This window comes from Sebastes fasciatus, chromosome 6 (genome assembly GCF_043250625.1).
Source record: "Sebastes fasciatus isolate fSebFas1 chromosome 6, fSebFas1.pri, whole genome shotgun sequence".
NCBI classification, from domain to species: domain Eukaryota; kingdom Metazoa; phylum Chordata; class Actinopteri; order Perciformes; family Sebastidae; genus Sebastes; species Sebastes fasciatus.
Window position 1 is genome coordinate 37,760,492 of NC_133800.1, and position 16,560 is coordinate 37,777,051.

At 43.4% G+C, this 16,560-nt stretch overlaps 1 protein-coding gene and 1 long non-coding RNA gene across 54 annotated transcripts in view; one reads left to right on the plus strand and one right to left on the minus strand.

Moving 5' to 3' along the window:
* Positions 1-551: 551 nt before the first annotated feature.
* LOC141770056 (uncharacterized) lies at positions 552-5,208 on the plus strand. Of its 50 annotated transcripts, none has more exons than XR_012594427.1 (9): positions 552-1,213; positions 1,302-1,578; positions 2,115-2,447; positions 2,928-2,972; positions 3,434-3,585; positions 3,626-3,713; positions 3,983-4,878; positions 4,967-5,006; positions 5,087-5,208. It is a non-coding gene; the product is annotated as an uncharacterized LOC141770056 (long non-coding RNA). The 50 variants fall into 50 exon arrangements; XR_012594425.1 differs by having other exon boundaries at positions 4,991-5,014; positions 5,087-5,203; XR_012594426.1 differs by having other exon boundaries at positions 5,047-5,176.
* Positions 5,209-5,768: 560 nt separating this feature from the next.
* The window catches only part of LOC141770053 (glutamate receptor ionotropic, NMDA 1-like), a 78,081-nt gene continuing 67,289 nt past the window's right edge, over positions 5,769-16,560 (minus strand). For 2 of the 4 annotated variants that reach the window (XM_074639685.1, XM_074639684.1), the window contains one exon: positions 5,771-7,572. In XM_074639685.1, coding sequence (XP_074495786.1) covers positions 7,507-7,572 — 66 coding nt within the window. In that variant the 3' untranslated portion in view covers positions 5,771-7,506. Of the gene's footprint in view, positions 7,573-12,852; positions 12,946-16,560 lie in introns of all 4 variants that reach the window. The other 2 variants (XM_074639682.1, XM_074639683.1) reach the window with 2 other exon arrangements.

The following is a 16,560-nucleotide window of genomic DNA, read 5'->3' on the forward strand; positions in this document are numbered from 1 at the left end:
AAAGCTGTATATTAAAAGACATAAATCATGTGGTGATAGACTGAATGAGTAATATAATATAATTCCTGTTCCTGGGTGGAAGTCAGTGGATTTTAAAAGCTCAAATAAAACTGAATATAATAATAATAATAATAATAATAATAATAAGATCCTCCCGTCGTACTGTAATAAACTCTATAATTATTATTATTGGGCTGTAAAGTGAGTCCGGCAGGTGCAGCTCACCTGAATCAACATCAGTGAAACGTCACTGAGAACAATGAAACGTTTTATCTTCAGCAACAGGAAGTCGACTTCAGAATAAAAGTGAAACAATAATGAAATATAGATAGATAGTTGTTATTATTAATAATAATAATAATCACAGCTCGTCTCCGTCAGACCTGAGATAACCTGCAGAGTTGAGTTCAGGTCAGAGAGTCACTTCAGTTTAATCACGCTGCGTCTCTGGAGAACCGGCCGGTGCCGACGTGGTCATGGCAACGCTCCAATGAACCACCGGAACGTCTCCAGAGACGCTGAACTCAGCTGATCTCTGGAGACGTTCTCTGCTGCTCTGCTGCGTTCACATTCAACTCAAAGAAAAGACCTCAATATCAGGTCATTTCAAAATAAAGGTCCTCAGTCACTGTAGTTCAGATACAGGGAGAAGTGAAAGTACAGTTAGCCTTCTACAGTAGCATTAGCCTTAGCTTCACCTTCTTATTGCTGTAGCTCAGGTACAGGAAACAGCTTCAGCTACAGCTACAGCGAGCCACATGAGCTGCTTTCATTAGATTTAGCAGACACCTTGTTATCGTTGTAGTTTTATACAGTTTTAAACACTAGCTTGTTAGACTCTGATACACAGGATTAGCATTAGCTCTGTTCCTCTTAGTCATGTTTAGTCTGTAGTTCAGCTATAGGAAAATAACAACTACAGTTAGCCCTAGCTGGTTCAACGGTAGGCTTGCCTGGTACAGGGAATCCTGGAGCATTCTGGGGCGGCGCCGCCATTTTTGGAGCTACCTCCCCCAAAAAACGTCTTCTAGGTCGTCTGTGAAAGCAGCTTATTACGACCCGTTGTCAGGTTGTCAAGTTGTCAGGTTGTTATGTTGTCAGGTTGTTACGTTGTCAGGTTGTTACGTTGTCAGGTTGTTATGTTGTTATGTTGTCAGGTTCTTACGTTGTTACGTTGTCAGGTTGTTATGTTGTTATGTTGTCAGGTTCTTACGTTGTTACGTTGTCAGGTTGTTACGTTGTCAGGTTGTCAGGTTGTTATGTTGTTATGTTGTCAGGTTCTTACGTTGTTACGTTGTCAGGTTGTTATGTTGTCGGGTTGTTATGTTGTCGGGTTGTCGGGTTGTTACGTTGTCAGGCTTTCTGGTTATTATGTTGTCATGTTGTCAGGTTGTCAGGTTGTTACGTTATGTTGTCGGGTTGTTACGTTGTTACGTTGTCAGGTTGTCGGGTTGTTACGTTGTCGGGTTGTCAGGTTGTTACGTTGTTACGTTGTCGGGTTGTTACGTTGTTACGTTGTCAGGTTGTTGGGTTGTCAGGTTGTTACGTTGTTAGGTTGTCAGGCTTTCTGGTTATTATGTTGTCAGGTTGTCAGGTTGTTACGTTGTCATGTTGTCAGGTTGTTACGTTGTTAGGTTGTCAGGCTTTCTGGTTATTATGTTGTCAGGTTGTTACGTTGTCATGTTGTCAGGTTGTTATGTTGTTGGGTTGTTATGTTTTCAGGTTGTTATGTTGTCAGGTTGTTACGTTGTTAGGTTGTCAGGCTTTCTGGTTATTATGTTGTCAGGTTGTCAGGTTGTTACGTTGTCATGTTGTCAGGTTATTATGTTGTCAGGTCGTTACGTTGTCATGTTGTCAGGTTGTTATGTTGTTGGGTTGTTATGTTTTCAGGTTGTTATGTTGTCAGGCTGTTATGTTGTCAGGTTGTTATGTTGTTATGTTGTCAGGTTGTTACGTTGTTACGTTGTCAGGTTGTTATGTTGTCAGGTTGTTATGTTGTTATGTTGTTATGTTGTCAGGTTGTTACGTTGTCAGGTTGTTACGTTGTCAGGTTGTCAGGTTGTTATGTTGTTATGTTGTCAGGTTCTTACGTTCTTACGTTGTCATGTTGTCAGGTTGTCAGGTTGTTACGTTATGTTGTCGGTTTGTTACGTTGTTACGTTGTTACGTTGTCAGGTTGTCGGGTTGTTACGTTGTCGGGTTGTCAGGTTGTTACGTTGTTACGTTGTCGGGTTGTTACGTTGTTACGTTGTCAGGTTGTTGGGTTGTCAGGTTGTTACGTTGTTAGGTTGTCAGGCTTTCTGGTTATTATGTTGTCAGGTTGTTACGTTGTCATGTTGTCAGGTTGTTATGTTGTTGGGTTGTTATGTTTTCAGGTTGTTATGTTGTCAGGCTGTTATGTTGTCAGGTTGTTACGTTGTTAGGTTGTCAGGCTTTCTGGTTATTATGTTGTCAGGTTGTCAGGTTGTTACGTTGTCATGTTGTCAGGTTATTATGTTGTCAGGTCGTTACGTTGTCATGTTGTCAGGTTGTTATGTTGTTGGGTTGTTATGTTTTCAGGTTGTTATGTTGTCAGGCTGTTATGTTGTCAGGTTGTTATGTTGTCAGGTTCTTACGTTGTTACGTTGTCAGGTTGTTACGTTGTCAGGTTGTTATGTTGTTATGTTGTCAGGTTCTTACGTTGTTACGTTGTCAGGTTGTTACGTTGTCAGGTTGTCAGGTTGTTATGTTGTTATGTTGTCAGGTTCTTAAGTTGTTACGTTGTCAGGTTGTTATGTTGTCGGGTTGTTACGTTGTCGGGTTGTCGGGTTGTTACGTTGTTCCGTTGTCGGGTTGTCAGGTTGTTACGTTGTTCCGTTGTCGGGTTGTTGGGTTGTCAGGTTGTTACGTTGTTAGGTTGTCAGGCTTTCTGGTTATTATGTTGTCAGGTTGTCAGGTTGTTACGTTATGTTGTCAGGTCGTCACGTTGTCAGGTTGTTATGTTGTTGGGTTGTTATGTTTTCAGGTTTTTAGGTTGTTAGGTTGTTATGTTGTCAGGTTGTTACGTTGTTACGTTGTCAGGTTGTTACGTTGTCAGGTTGTTATGTTGTTATGTTGTCAGGTTGTTACGTTGTTACGTTGTCAGGTTGTTACGTTGTCAGGTTGTCAGGTTGTTATGTTGTTATGTTGTCAGGTTCTTACGTTGTTACGTTGTCAGGTTGTTATGTTGTCGGGTTGTTACGTTGTCGGGTTGTCGGGTTGTTACGTTGTTCCGTTGTCGGGTTGTCAGGTTGTTACGTTGTTCCGTTGTCGGGTTGTCAGGTTGTTACGTTGTCGGGTTGTTACGTTGTTACGTTGTCAGGTTGTTGGGTTGTCAGGTTGTTACGTTGTTAGGTTGTCAGGCTTTCTGGTTATTATGTTGTCAGGTTGTCAGGTTGTTACGTTATGTTGTCAGGTCGTCACGTTGTCAGGTTGTTATGTTGTTGGGTTGTTATGTTTTCAGGTTTTTAGGTTGTTAGGTTGTTATGTTGTCAGGTTGTTATGTTGTCATGTTGTCGGGTCGTCAGGTCATCAGGTTGTCATGTTGTCAGGTTTTTATGTTGTCAGGTTGTCAGGTTGTTATGTTTTCAGGTTGTTATGTTGTTAGGTTGTTATGTTGTCAGGTTGTTATGTTGTCAGGTTGTCGGGTCGTCAGGTCGTCAGGTTGTCATGTTGTCAGGTTGTTATGTTGTCATGTTGTCAGGTTGTTATGTTTTCAGGTTGTTATGTTGTCAGGTTGTTACGTTGTTAGGTTGTCAGGCTTTCTGGTTATTATGTTGTCAGGTTGTCAGGTTGTTACGTTGTCATGTTGTCAGGTTATTATGTTGTCAGGTCGTTACGTTGTCATGTTGTCAGGTTGTTATGTTGTTGGGTTGTTATGTTTTCAGGTTGTTATGTTGTCAGGCTGTTATGTTGTCAGGTTGTTATGTTGTTATGTTGTCAGGTTGTTATGTTGTCATGTCAGGTTGTCAGGTTGTTATATTGTTAGGTTGTCAGGTTGTCGGGTCGTTATGTTGTCAGGTTGTCAGGTTGTTATGTTGTCAGGTTGTTATGTTGTCAGGTTGTTGTGTTGTCAGGTTGTTACGTTGTCAGATTGTTGTGTTGTCAGGTTGTTACGTTGTCAGGTTGTTATGTTGTCAGGTAGTTATGTTGTTACGTTGTCAGGTTGTTATGTTGTCAGGTTGTTATATTGTCAGGTTGTTATGTTGTTACGTTGTTACGTTGTTACGTTGTCAGGTTGTCAGGTTGTCAGGTTGTTATATTGTCAGGTTGTCAGGTTGTTATATTGTCAGGTTGTCAGGTTGTTATATTGTCAGGTTGTTATATTGTTAGGTTGTCAGGTTGTTATGTTGTCAGGTTGTCAAGTTGTTAGGTTGTTATATTGTCAGGTTGTTATATTGTTAGGTTGTCAGGTTGTTATGTTGTCAGGTTGTCAAGTTGTTAGGTTGTTATATTGTCAGGTTGTTATATTGTTAGGTTGTCAGGTTGTCGGGTCGTTATGTTGTCAGGTTGTTATATTGTTAGGTTGTCATGTTGTCAGGTTGTCGGGTCGTTATGTTGTCAGGTTGTCAGGTTGTTGTGTTGTTATGTTGTCAGGTTGTTATGTTTTCAGGTTGTTATATTGTTAGGTTGTCGGGTCGTTATGTTGTCAGGTTGTCAGGTTGTTATGTTGTCAGGTTGTTGCGTTATCAGGTTGTTATATTGTTAGGTTGTTATGTTGTCAGGTTGTCAGGTTGTTGTGTTGTCAGGTTGTCAGGTTGTTGTGTTGTCAGGTTGTCAGGTTGTTGCGTTGTCAGGTTGTCAGGTTGTTGTGTTGTCAGGTTGTCAGGTTGTTGCGTTGTCAGGTTGTCAGGTTGTTGCGTTATCAGGTTGTTATATTGTTAGGTTGTTATGTTGTCAGGTTGTCAGGTTGTTGTGTTGTCAGGTTGTCAGGTTGTTGTGTTGTCAGGTTGTCAGGTTGTTGCGTTGTCAGGTTGTCAGGTCGTCAGGTTGTTATGTTGTCAGGTTGTTGCGTCGTCAGGTTGTCAGGTTGTTATGTTGTCAGGTTGTCAGGTTGTTATGTTGTCAGGTTGTCAGGTTGTTATGTTGTCAGGTTGTTGTGTTATCAGGTTGTTGTGTTGTCAGGTTGTCAGGCGGCGACCTATAGTGGTCGTAGTCATGACGACAGTGATGGAAGAAGTCAGCGAGTATACAGAGAGACAAAGTCCACTAGATGACACCGTTACTCTCCAACGCTCATAGACGTTGTTTAGAGAGTCGCTGGCTAACTTTCTGTTCTGTCCTTCAGGTGTTCAGGACGACTAAAACACAGTAAACATTAATAATTCATAATTAATAATTAATAAATAAACTCTGCCGGCTGATTCTCACAGAAACATAAACGTGATTAAACGTTAAAAAGTAGCTGAAGATGTTTTTTCTTGTTCTCGATGACGAGATCACGTGAGTTCAATGTTTCATGCACATGAGTGTTTTCCACAGAACGACCTTATTAATAATAATAATAACCTAATAAAGAGACGGCAGCTACATCACGTCTGCAGCGTGGAAACCTCCTAACTCTAGCGGGCCGGAGGGGGCGGGGCCTATGAGGGCGGACCGGGGCGGGGCCTGTGATGGGGGATGGGCCTCTGGGGGCGGGGCCTATGAGGGCGGACCGGGGGTGGGGCCTGTGATGGGGGATGGGCCTCTGGGGGCGGGGCCTGTGAGGGACGGGGCCTGTGAGGGGACGGGGCAGGTGAGGGGGCGGGGCCTGTGAGGAGGCGGGTCCTCTGGGGGCGGGGCATGTGAGGGGCGGGGTCTGTGAGGAGTTAGGAGGTTTTCACAGGACATCAGTGTCTGTTAGTGACAGCTGGTGGAGGTAGACAGAGACTGACATCATCAGCAGAGACACAGTGGAAGAGGTGGAGCAGTGACTACATATCCCATCATGCCCTGGGGTGGTCAGGGGGCCGGTGGGCGGAGCCTCTGGTTCAGGAAGTATCTTCCAATGAATATTAATATCTAAAATACTAAACAATTAACAGCTAAATACAAATTAAAGTAAATATCCCTGGCAGTGTTGAGAATGATCTGTCACAGCATTTAAACCATCACGTGGTTAAAATTAATTCATATAATGTGGAAAAAATATTTTTAAAATTAAATTTCCTGTTCCTGTCAAAATAAATTTCACAACAACAAAATAAATAAAATAAAAAATGAAAGAATTTTAAAATGATGAATCTGAAATATTATTGTAATGAGTTTAAAGTGTTCACATTTTATAGTTATATAACTATAATATCTGGTTCTGATCTTCAGCGCAGTTTAATAATAAATGAACATAAACTGTGAACACAAGTTATTGTTTTGTGTGCGTCTAAAACATCTTTTAGGACTTTTATATAAAATCACAAAAACAGAAATGTAGATTTATTTTTATAGATATTATTTGTATTTTATTATTTTCTTTAAATATTTAAGAAACTTGAAATATAAAAATGGGATAATTTCTTTTATAACAGTATTTTTTATGCTGTTTATTAATGTGCCTCCTCTGTGTAGCCTCTATAAGCAGTATAACACTTAATAAAGTGTTTATAACACAACAGATATTTGGACGTTATGACAGCGTATTAATCAGCGGTTTGCTCAGGTGTCGTGAGCGTGAAGAAGAAATCATTCATAAATATATTTCATAATAAACATGTCCTCATATCTGCTTGAATCACAGCGTGTTATAAACCATTTATTAATATTGATATAAATGCTAACGAGGAGGTTTAACGAGCGTTTCCTGAGTCACTGAACCCAACAGGCTCTAAAGACCACATTACCCAGGAGCCTCAGCGGCGAGCGGTTCAGTGAGGCAGGAGACGTCCGCGGTAATGAAAATACTTCCTGTCCCAGAGGCTCGGCCCGCCTGTCGGGGCCCCGCGATCGACCGACGGGTTCCCGATCGATCAGCAAGTTCCTGATCGATCAAAAAGGTTCCCGATCGATCGGCAGGTGAACGGCGCGGCGGGCTTCAGGAGCTCGATGAGGCGTTGAGGCGGATCGAGAACCGATCGGGAGAATCGACGTGCGATCAATGAGAGTGTGACGCGGACAGGAAACTGTACAACACCGAAGACATCGACCAAAATAAGAGCTATTTGAGACAGTTCTTTCAAAATAAAAGACCCTCTGGTTGGAGGAGGCTGACGGCTACAAGCGGAGCAAGGCGACCGTGTGTGTGTGTGTCTGTGTGTGTGTGTGCGTGTGTTTGGGATGACAGATGGTGTGTGTGTGTGTGTGTGTGTGTGTGTGTGTGTGTGTGTGTGTGTATTGGCACAGTGTGATGCCGTCCAAAAGTCCTGATGCCATCATATTCTACCTCCTGTCTCAGAGGACGCTCAGTCTGTCCATCTGCGTGTTTATATCATGTGTGTGTGTGTGTGTGTGTTTATATGGTGTGTGTGTGTGTGTGTGTGGCTCAGCAGCAGCAGTGTCGCTCTCTCTCTCCTCTCAGACCACGGTGCTGACGGAGGGATCTGATAGGTTGAGCTGGCCGGTGATGTCAGTCGGGTACGGCTGCAGAGAGAGAACAGAGGAAACACACACACATTAATACAACACACACATGCACACACGCACACGCACACGCACACACACACACACACACACACACACACACAGAGAAGCCGACCTCAGAGCCAAGTTGGCTGACGTCTGATCCTGCCTGATTTCTCTCAACATGTTTCTGATTTATGACTTTAAACATGAAGATTTATTGATGACATCGTCTGAAATATTAATGTAAGAACTAATAACACTAAAGCAGCCTTTATTTCTTTCTATTTCTTTCTTTTCTTTTCTTTTCTTTTCTTTTCTCCTTTTCTTCTTAACGTAGTTATTATTTTATTTTGCTGTCTCCTTTGATAAATCAATAACATCTGGATGTGTTAGTCTGTGTGTGTCCGCCAGCTGTTGAACAAAGTGGGAAAATAAAATAAAATAAATAAACAAAATAAAACAAAACAAAACAAAACAAAATAAAATAAAAATTAAATTAAATTAAATTAAATTAAATTAAATTAAATTAAATTAAATTAAAATAAAATAAAATAAAATAAAATAAGATAAATCTTTATTTTTACATATGGAAATAACCTCAGTGGAAGCAATAAATAATTAAATATATAGAAATATTTTCACCTTCAACCAGTTAACCATTAATGTCTTGTTGCTACGGTTACATGAGGTCCAACACAGCTTGGCACTAATCTCATTACATTTATATATTTCTCTTTATTTAATAATAACATTATCAATACTATTAAAATCGCCCTTTAATATAAAATAATTTAGATTTAATGTGTCAATATGTAGATATTGTTAATATTTATAATAACATTATTTATGATATAGTAATAATTATTATGTAGTTAAAGTATATTTGATACAAGGATAGGTTCATTATCAATAATAATAATTATTAATTTCTTATGTTATTTTATTTTATTTTTCTGGTTTCAATATTTGTTTGTAAAACAGAAATTGAATTATAAAATAAGCCTCTCGCTAATAAAAATAAATCTTAAAAAAATTGCTATTAAAATAGCCCTTAAATATAAAATAAATTATATTTAATATTTCAATATGTAGATTTTATTAATAATTATAATAACATAATTTAGATTTAATATGTATATATGCTGATATTATTAATAATTATAATAACATAATTTAGATTTAGTTTTGGTCCATTTTGCAGTTATCATTCAGATCTCCGTCAGTGAGGAGAATATTAACTATTTATGTAATAAAATAAAATACTGCTGCCGTCATATAACGGTTAAACTGTTTTAGGACATATTTGTGGAAACAGCGTTTAAACCTCGAGCTTCTGAGTGAGCATTTCCATGGCAACGGTTGATGAGCGGTTGATCGGTTCATACGATGTCGCACGAAAAGTTATTCCTCATTTTTTCGTCCGTTTTCCTACGAATGTCCGGCATCAATTTCCACACCGGAAGTGGTGAATAAATGGTAATCTGATGCGGATCAAAACAACCGGTCCGAGACCACCACCTCATAGCGGTCTCGGAAGTTTCCAAGCAAAACCAAAACGCAGGCCGCCTGTGTGGCTGTCGGTTGAGATGGACATAGGTAAAGGACAGGTTGACATCAGGGGGAGAGGACAGATTGATTGTTTGACATCTGGGCCGAAGAGAGCAACAGAATCTGATGAATAAAGTCCACAAAAGAGATTCATGCTCACAGTCGATCCCCGGCATCGCAGACTGGCTCTAGGGACGTGGAACGTTCTACCTCTCTGGCGGGGAAGGAACCGGAGGTGGTGCGGGAGGTGGAGCGGTACCAACTAGATATAGTTGGGCTCACCTCCACGCATAGCTCTGGTTCTGGAACCAAACTCCTGGAGAGGAGCTGGACTCTCTCCTATTCCAGAGGCGCCGGGCGAGTGAGAGGATACTCACGAGCCCCCAGCTGCACGCCGCTGTGTTGGAGTTCTCCCCGGAGAACCAGAGGGTCACCTCTAACAGGAGAACCAGAGGGTCACCTCTAACAGGAGAACCAGAGGGTCACCTCTAACCGGAGAACCAGAGGGTCACCTCTAACCGCAGAACAAGAGGGTCACCTCTACCCGGAGAACCAGAGGGTCGCCTCTTACCGGAGAACCAGAGGGTCACCTCTAACCGGAGAACCAGAGGGTCGCCTCTTACCGGAGAACCAGAGGGTCGCCTCTAACCGGAGAACCAGAGGGTCGCCTCTAACCGGAGAACCAGAGGGTCGCCTCTAACAGGAGAACCAGAGGGTCGCCTCTAACCGGAGAACCAGAGGGTCGCCTCTAACAGGAGAACCAGAGGGTCGCCTCTAACAGGAGAACCAGAGGGTCGCCTCTAACCGCAGAACAAGAGGGTCGCCTCTAACAGGAGAACCAGAGGGTCGCCTCTAACAGGAGAACCAGAGGGTCGCCTCTAACAGGAGAACCAGAGGGTCGCCTCTAACAGGAGAACCAGAGGGTCTCCTCTAACCGCAGAACAAGAGGGTCGCCTCTAACAGGAGAACCAGAGGGTCGCCTCTAACAGGAGAACCAGAGGGTCTCCTCTAACCGCAGAACAAGAGGGTCGCCTCTAACAGGAGAACCAGAGGGTCGCCTCTAACAGGAGAACCAGAGGGTCGCCTCTAACAGGAGAACCAGAGGGTCGCCTCTAACAGGAGAACCAGAGGGTCGCCTCTAACAGGAGAACCAGAGGGTCTCCTCTAACCGGAGCACCAGAGGGTCACCTCTAACAGGAGAACCAGAGGGTCGCCTCTAACAGGAGAACCAGAGGGTCGCCTCTAACCGGAGAACCAGAGGGTCGCCTCTAACCGGAGAACCAGAGGGTCGCCTCTAACCGGAGCACCAGAGGGTCACCTCTAACCGGAGAACCAGAGGGTCACCTCTAACAGGAGAACCAGAGGGTCACCTCTAACAGGAGAACCAGAGGGTCGCCTCTAACAGGAGAACCAGAGGGTCGCCTCTAACAGGAGAACCAGGGGGACGTCGTCCGAGACCCGGATTAGAGGAAGAACACGGATGGAGCTTCAGTTTAACTTGAACATTATTCAGTTTCTATTTGTTTTAAGATGTAAAGCTGAAACTATTAGTCCATTAATTGATTAGTCCATTAATTGATTGATCAGAAACTGTCTTTTATGTCTCGGTAAACTGGACTTTTGGAGGTTTGGAGCTGTTGATGTTGGACACCTGAAGACATAATGTGACTGGAGGTCCTGATCTGCTCTGGAGGACGGACGGGGGACACTAGAGGTCAAACAGGAAGCTGAACAGGACGTGTGTTTTTCAGTCTAAAGGTCAGTCGTGCTTGCAGAGGAGGACAGAGGCAGTGTGTGTGTAGGACAGCATGTAGTCTGGACACCATTGAAATCCACTGAGAGAGAGAGAGACACTCATATAAAGAGATGAAATGAGTCCTCCACCAACACAGCAGCACCGTCGGGTCCTGAACGCCGTAAACCGGGTCCCCGTTCAGTACCCGACAGTCCTGGTCCCTGAGACGAGACTCCGTCTGGACTCCCTTCACATCAAATAAACAAACAGGGTCTCTGGAGGGACGGGGGGACGCTGTGGACTTAAAAGACATTTGTCACATTTCAGACGTCGGCACTCTTTCAAAAGAGACACTTTCTGAGGACATGTTGAGGCTGAAAGGAAGGAGGTGAAGACGGCGGCGTCCACAAGACGGTCAACACCGTCAACACTGAAGACACAAACAACCACAACTCAGAGACTCTCAGAGACACCGCCGGGGACGCTCTGAAACAGTCACATCGTTCATTAGAGACGTCTTCGTCCTAAAAACGAACACTGAAAATGAGTTAGAGAGTTAGAGGAGACGGACGAAGTCTCCGCTGGACGACCTGCGAGGACGAGAGGAAGAAAGACGTCTCTGAAAAAAGGGTGGGGGGATGTTTCATCAACGGAGACAGTGAGATGGAGGGACAGACAGATGAGAGGACAGGAAGGAGGAGAGGACAGACAGGACAAAGACAGACAACAGGACATACAGGACGGCGACAGAGAGGACAGACAGGACATAAACAACAGGACAGAGAGGACGCAAACAGACAGGACAAAGACAGAGAGGACAGACAGGACGCAAACAGACAGGACAGACAGGACACAAACAGAGAGGACAGACAGGACGAAGACAAACAACAGGACACAGAGAGAACAGACCACACAGTCTGACCCTCTTCACTTCTCCTTTGCAAGAGGACGACTTGGAGTGAAAGATAAGACACAAACCCCTGACCTGTCTGTCTGTCTGTCTGTCTGTCTGTCTGTCTCTCTCTCTGTCTGTCTGTCTGTCTGTCTGTCTGTCTGTCTGTCTCTCTGTCTGTCTGTCTGTCTGTCTGTCTCTCTGTCTGTCTGTCTCTCTGTCTTTCTGTCTGTCTGTCTGTCTGTCTGTCTGTCTGTCTCTCTGTCTGTCTGTCTGTCTGTCTGTCTGTCTCTCTGTCTTTCTGTCTGTCTCTCTGTCTGTCTGTCTGTCTGTCTGTCTGTCTGTCTGTCTTTCTTTCTGTCTCTCTGTCTGTCTTTCTGTCTGTCTGTCTTTCTTTCTGTGGGACAGATGACTGATGGAGGGAAGATAAAGAGTTCTGACTGACAGACGGGCGACCATGATGAGTCAGCAAGGAGATGATGGAGCTGGGGAGGAGAGGAGAAGAGGAGGAGGAGGAGAGGAAGAGAGGAGGAGGAGGAGGAGGAGAGGAAGAGAGGAGGAGGAGGAGGAGGAGGAGAGGAGGAGAAGAGAAGAGGAGGAGGAGGAGGAGAGGAAGAGAGGAGGAGGAGGAGGAGGAGGAGAGGAGGAGAAGAGAAGAGGAGGAGGAGGAGGAGAGGAGGAGAGGAGAAGAGGAGGAGAGGAAGAGAGGAGGAGAGGAGGAGAGGAGGAGAGGAGGAGGAGAGGAGGAGAGGAGGAGAGGAGGAGAGGAGGAGGAGGAGAGGAGGAGAGGAGGAGGAGGAGGAGAGGAGGAGAGGAGGAGAGGAGGAGAGGAGGAGAGGAGGAGGAGAGGAGGAGAGGAGGAGAGGAGGAGGAGGAGAGGAGGAGAGGAGGAGGAGGAGAGGAGGAGGAAGAGGAGGAGGAGGAGGAGGAGGAGGAGGAGGAGGAGGAGGAGGAGGAGGAGGAGGAGGAGGAGGAGGAGGAAGAGGAGGAGGACAGGAGGAGGAGGAGGACAGGAGGACAGGAGGAGGAAGAGGAGGAGGACAGGAGGAGGACAGCAGCAGGAGGAGGACAGGAGGAGGACAGCAGCAGGAGGAGGAGGAGGAGGTGGTCTTCATCTCCTTACCGTGGCGTCCCCGGAGGCCCTACGGCGTTTGAGGTCGGAGGTCGTAGTGATGGACCTAAAAGAGGACTCAGGCTCTGCTCTAGTTTTCCTATCCTAAAATAAACGATACGAGACGAGGTGGACACAACGTTAACCACGACTACACACAGTACACACAGTACTGTGGACACAACGTTAACCACGACTACACACAGTACACACAGTACTGTGGACACAACGTTAACCACGACTATAATACAATGATATCATGTAGTAGAATACAGCTTAATGTAGTATCATGTAGTATAACGTATAATAATGAAATAATAGTATATATCAAAGTAGTAATAATGTTAATTCAAAATGTTTGTGTGTTTCTATGTGTGTATATTGTGTGTATATTGTGTGTATATTGTGTGTATATTGTGTGTACATTGTGTGTGTGTCCTACAATTTGTTCCTGTTTCAAATGAAGTGATGTTTCAGTAAAACAGCTTCAGTCTGTTTTACTGCCCACACACACATACACACACACACACACACAATACACAATACACACACACACACACTCACACACACATTATACACACACACACACACACATAACAACATGAGGTTCAGACACACAACACAACAGGAAGTAGATCACAGGAAGCAGAAGGGGACGATGATGATGTCATCAGATCATTATACCAACACTGAGCTGCTATAATGTGACCTCATCGTACAGTGACATCATCCGGTTGACCTTTGACCTGTCACAGTGAACAGGCATGATCAGGGCTGGGGGTCATTATTAAGGTTATTATTATTATTATTATTATTATTATTATTATTATTATTATTATTATTATTAGGAATCTGGTATTATTCTCACTGTCAACAAATCCCATGTCTCCGTCCTCTCCGTCCAATCAGAGTGACTGATTCTCTGGTCTGTCTCTCAACACGGACCGTTGCTACGTATAACAGACCGTTGCTACGTATAACAGACCGTTGATAATGTACAGCTAGCAGGTGATAACGTACAGCTAGCAGGTGATAATGTACAGCTAGCAGGTGATAATGTACAGCTAGCAGGTGATAACGTACAGCTAGCAGGTGATAATGTACAGCTAGCAGGTGATAATTTACAGCTAGCAGGTGATAACGTACAGCTAGCAGGTGATAATGTACAGCTAGCAGGTGATAATGTACAGCTAGCAGGTGATAATGTACAGCTAGCAGGTGATAACGTACAGCTAGCAGGTGATAACGTACAGCTAGCAGGTGATAATGTACAGCTAGCAGGTGATAATGTACAGCTAGCAGGTGATAATTTTCACCTAGCAGGTGATAATGTACAGCTAGCAGGTGATAATGTACAGCTAGCAGGTGATAATTTTCACCTAGCAGGTGATAATGTACAGCTAGCAGGTGATAATGTACAGCTAGCAGGTGATAATGTACAGCTAGCAGGTGATAATTTACAGCTAGCAGGTGATAATGTACAGCTAGCAGGTGATAATGTACAGCTAGCAGGTGATAACGTACAGCTAGCAGGTGATAATGTACAGCTAGCAGGTGATAACGTACAGCTAGCAGGTGATAACGTACAGCTAGCAGGTGATAACGTACAGCTAGCAGGTGATAATGTACAGCTAGCAGGTGATAACGTACAGCTAGCAGGTGATAATGTACAGCTAGCAGGTGATAATTTTCACCTAGCAGGTGATAATGTACAGCTAGCAGGTGATAATGTACAGCTAGCAGGTGATAATTTTCACCTAGCAGGTGATAATGTACAGCTAGCAGGTGATAATTTTCACCTAGCAGGTGATAATGTACAGCTAGCAGGTGATAATGTACAGCTAGCAGGTGATAATGTACAGCTAGCAGGTGATAATTTACAGCTAGCAGGTGATAATGTACAGCTAGCAGGTGATAACGTACAGCTAGCAGGTGATAACGTACAGCTAGCAGGTGATAATGTACAGCTATAAGGTGATATAACTTATTCTGCATAGTCATTTTTAGTTTTTGTAATAAGTATATTTTGATGATAATACTTTTGTACATTTACTTTGGTTAGATTTTGAATGCAGGTATTTCTACATGGTGGTATTAGTAGTAGTAGTAGAGTACCTGCAGTTACACATGAAAACAGAGTAGTAATGTGTGCATGCTGCAGTTTGTTGGTGTTGGTGTACAGACGGAGGGCAACGTGATGCAGACAGCTGTAGTGATTAAAATTAAAGTTGCCATGGTTACGTCACGACTCGCCTGCAGTTACCATGTTCACATTCAAATCACTGCAGTGGTTCATCTTCAACATGTTTATCAATATTTAATATGTTGCATGCTTTTATTCATTATTATTATAATTATTATTATTATTATTATTCTATAGTATGTGGATTGACTGTAGGTTTGAGGCTCCACAAGGGACTTGATGATGAGAATATCTGATGTTATGTTAACTGAGTAGCGACACCCAGCCCTGAAACAGAAACACATCCAGTTTAATATGGAAAACAGAATCAATCAATAAGCTTATTGATCATAGTTTCATCCTGAGAGCATCAGACACAGACGGTTCATCACAGAGAGAGAAAACAGAGTCAGAGTCAGAGAGACGGAGCGACCAGAGCTGGAAGACTGGGATCAGTGATATATTAATATTATAATAAATTAATTAATAAATAAATTAATAAATAAACATATAAACAAACATATAAATAAATAAATAACACCATGAACGCTGTCGGAGGTCCTCTATCACCAAACATCATTAAACACGTCTTCAGTTATTATATATCACTCTGTTCAGCTGCTGCTAGTCTAAAATACCACCTTAATCCTCCACAATACCACCTTAACCCACCACAATACCACCTTAACCCTGCACAATACCACCTTAACCCACCACAATATCACCTTAACCCACCACAATACCACCTTAACCCTGCACAATACCACCTTAACCCTGCACAATACCACCTTAACCCACCACAATACCACCTTAACCCTCCACAATACCACCTTAACCCTGCACAATACCACCTTAACCCTCCACAATACCACCTTAACCCTCCACAATACCACCTTAACCCTGCACAATACCACCTTAACCCTGCACAATACCACCTTAACCCTGCACAATACCACCTTAACCTTGCACAATACCACCTTAACCCTGCACAATACCACCTTAACCCTCCACAATACCACCTTAACCCTGCACAATACCACCTTAACCTTGCACAATACCACCTTAACCCTGCACAATACCACCTTAACCCTCCACAATACCACCTTAACCCTCCACAATACCACCTTAACCCTGCACAATACCACCTTAACCCTGCATAATACCACCTTAACCCTGCACAATACCACCTTAACCCTGCACAATACCACCTTAACCCTGCACAATACCACCTTAACCCTGCACAATACCACCTAAACCTTGCACAATACCACCTTAACCCTGCACAATACCACCTTAACCTTGCACAATACCACCTTAACCCTGCACAATACCACCTTAACCCTCCGGAATACCTCCAGTATAATAGTATATAATATTTGTAACGTTACGTAGGAGCTGGGGCCGGTGAAGCTAGCATGCTAATGTCATGACGATATCATGCTGATGAGACGCTTAAATTCAAACTAAAAGAATAACACTAAAGAACAAACTGGAGCGACTGGATCACAACGTCTGAAGGAAAAGATGCTGACATGTTT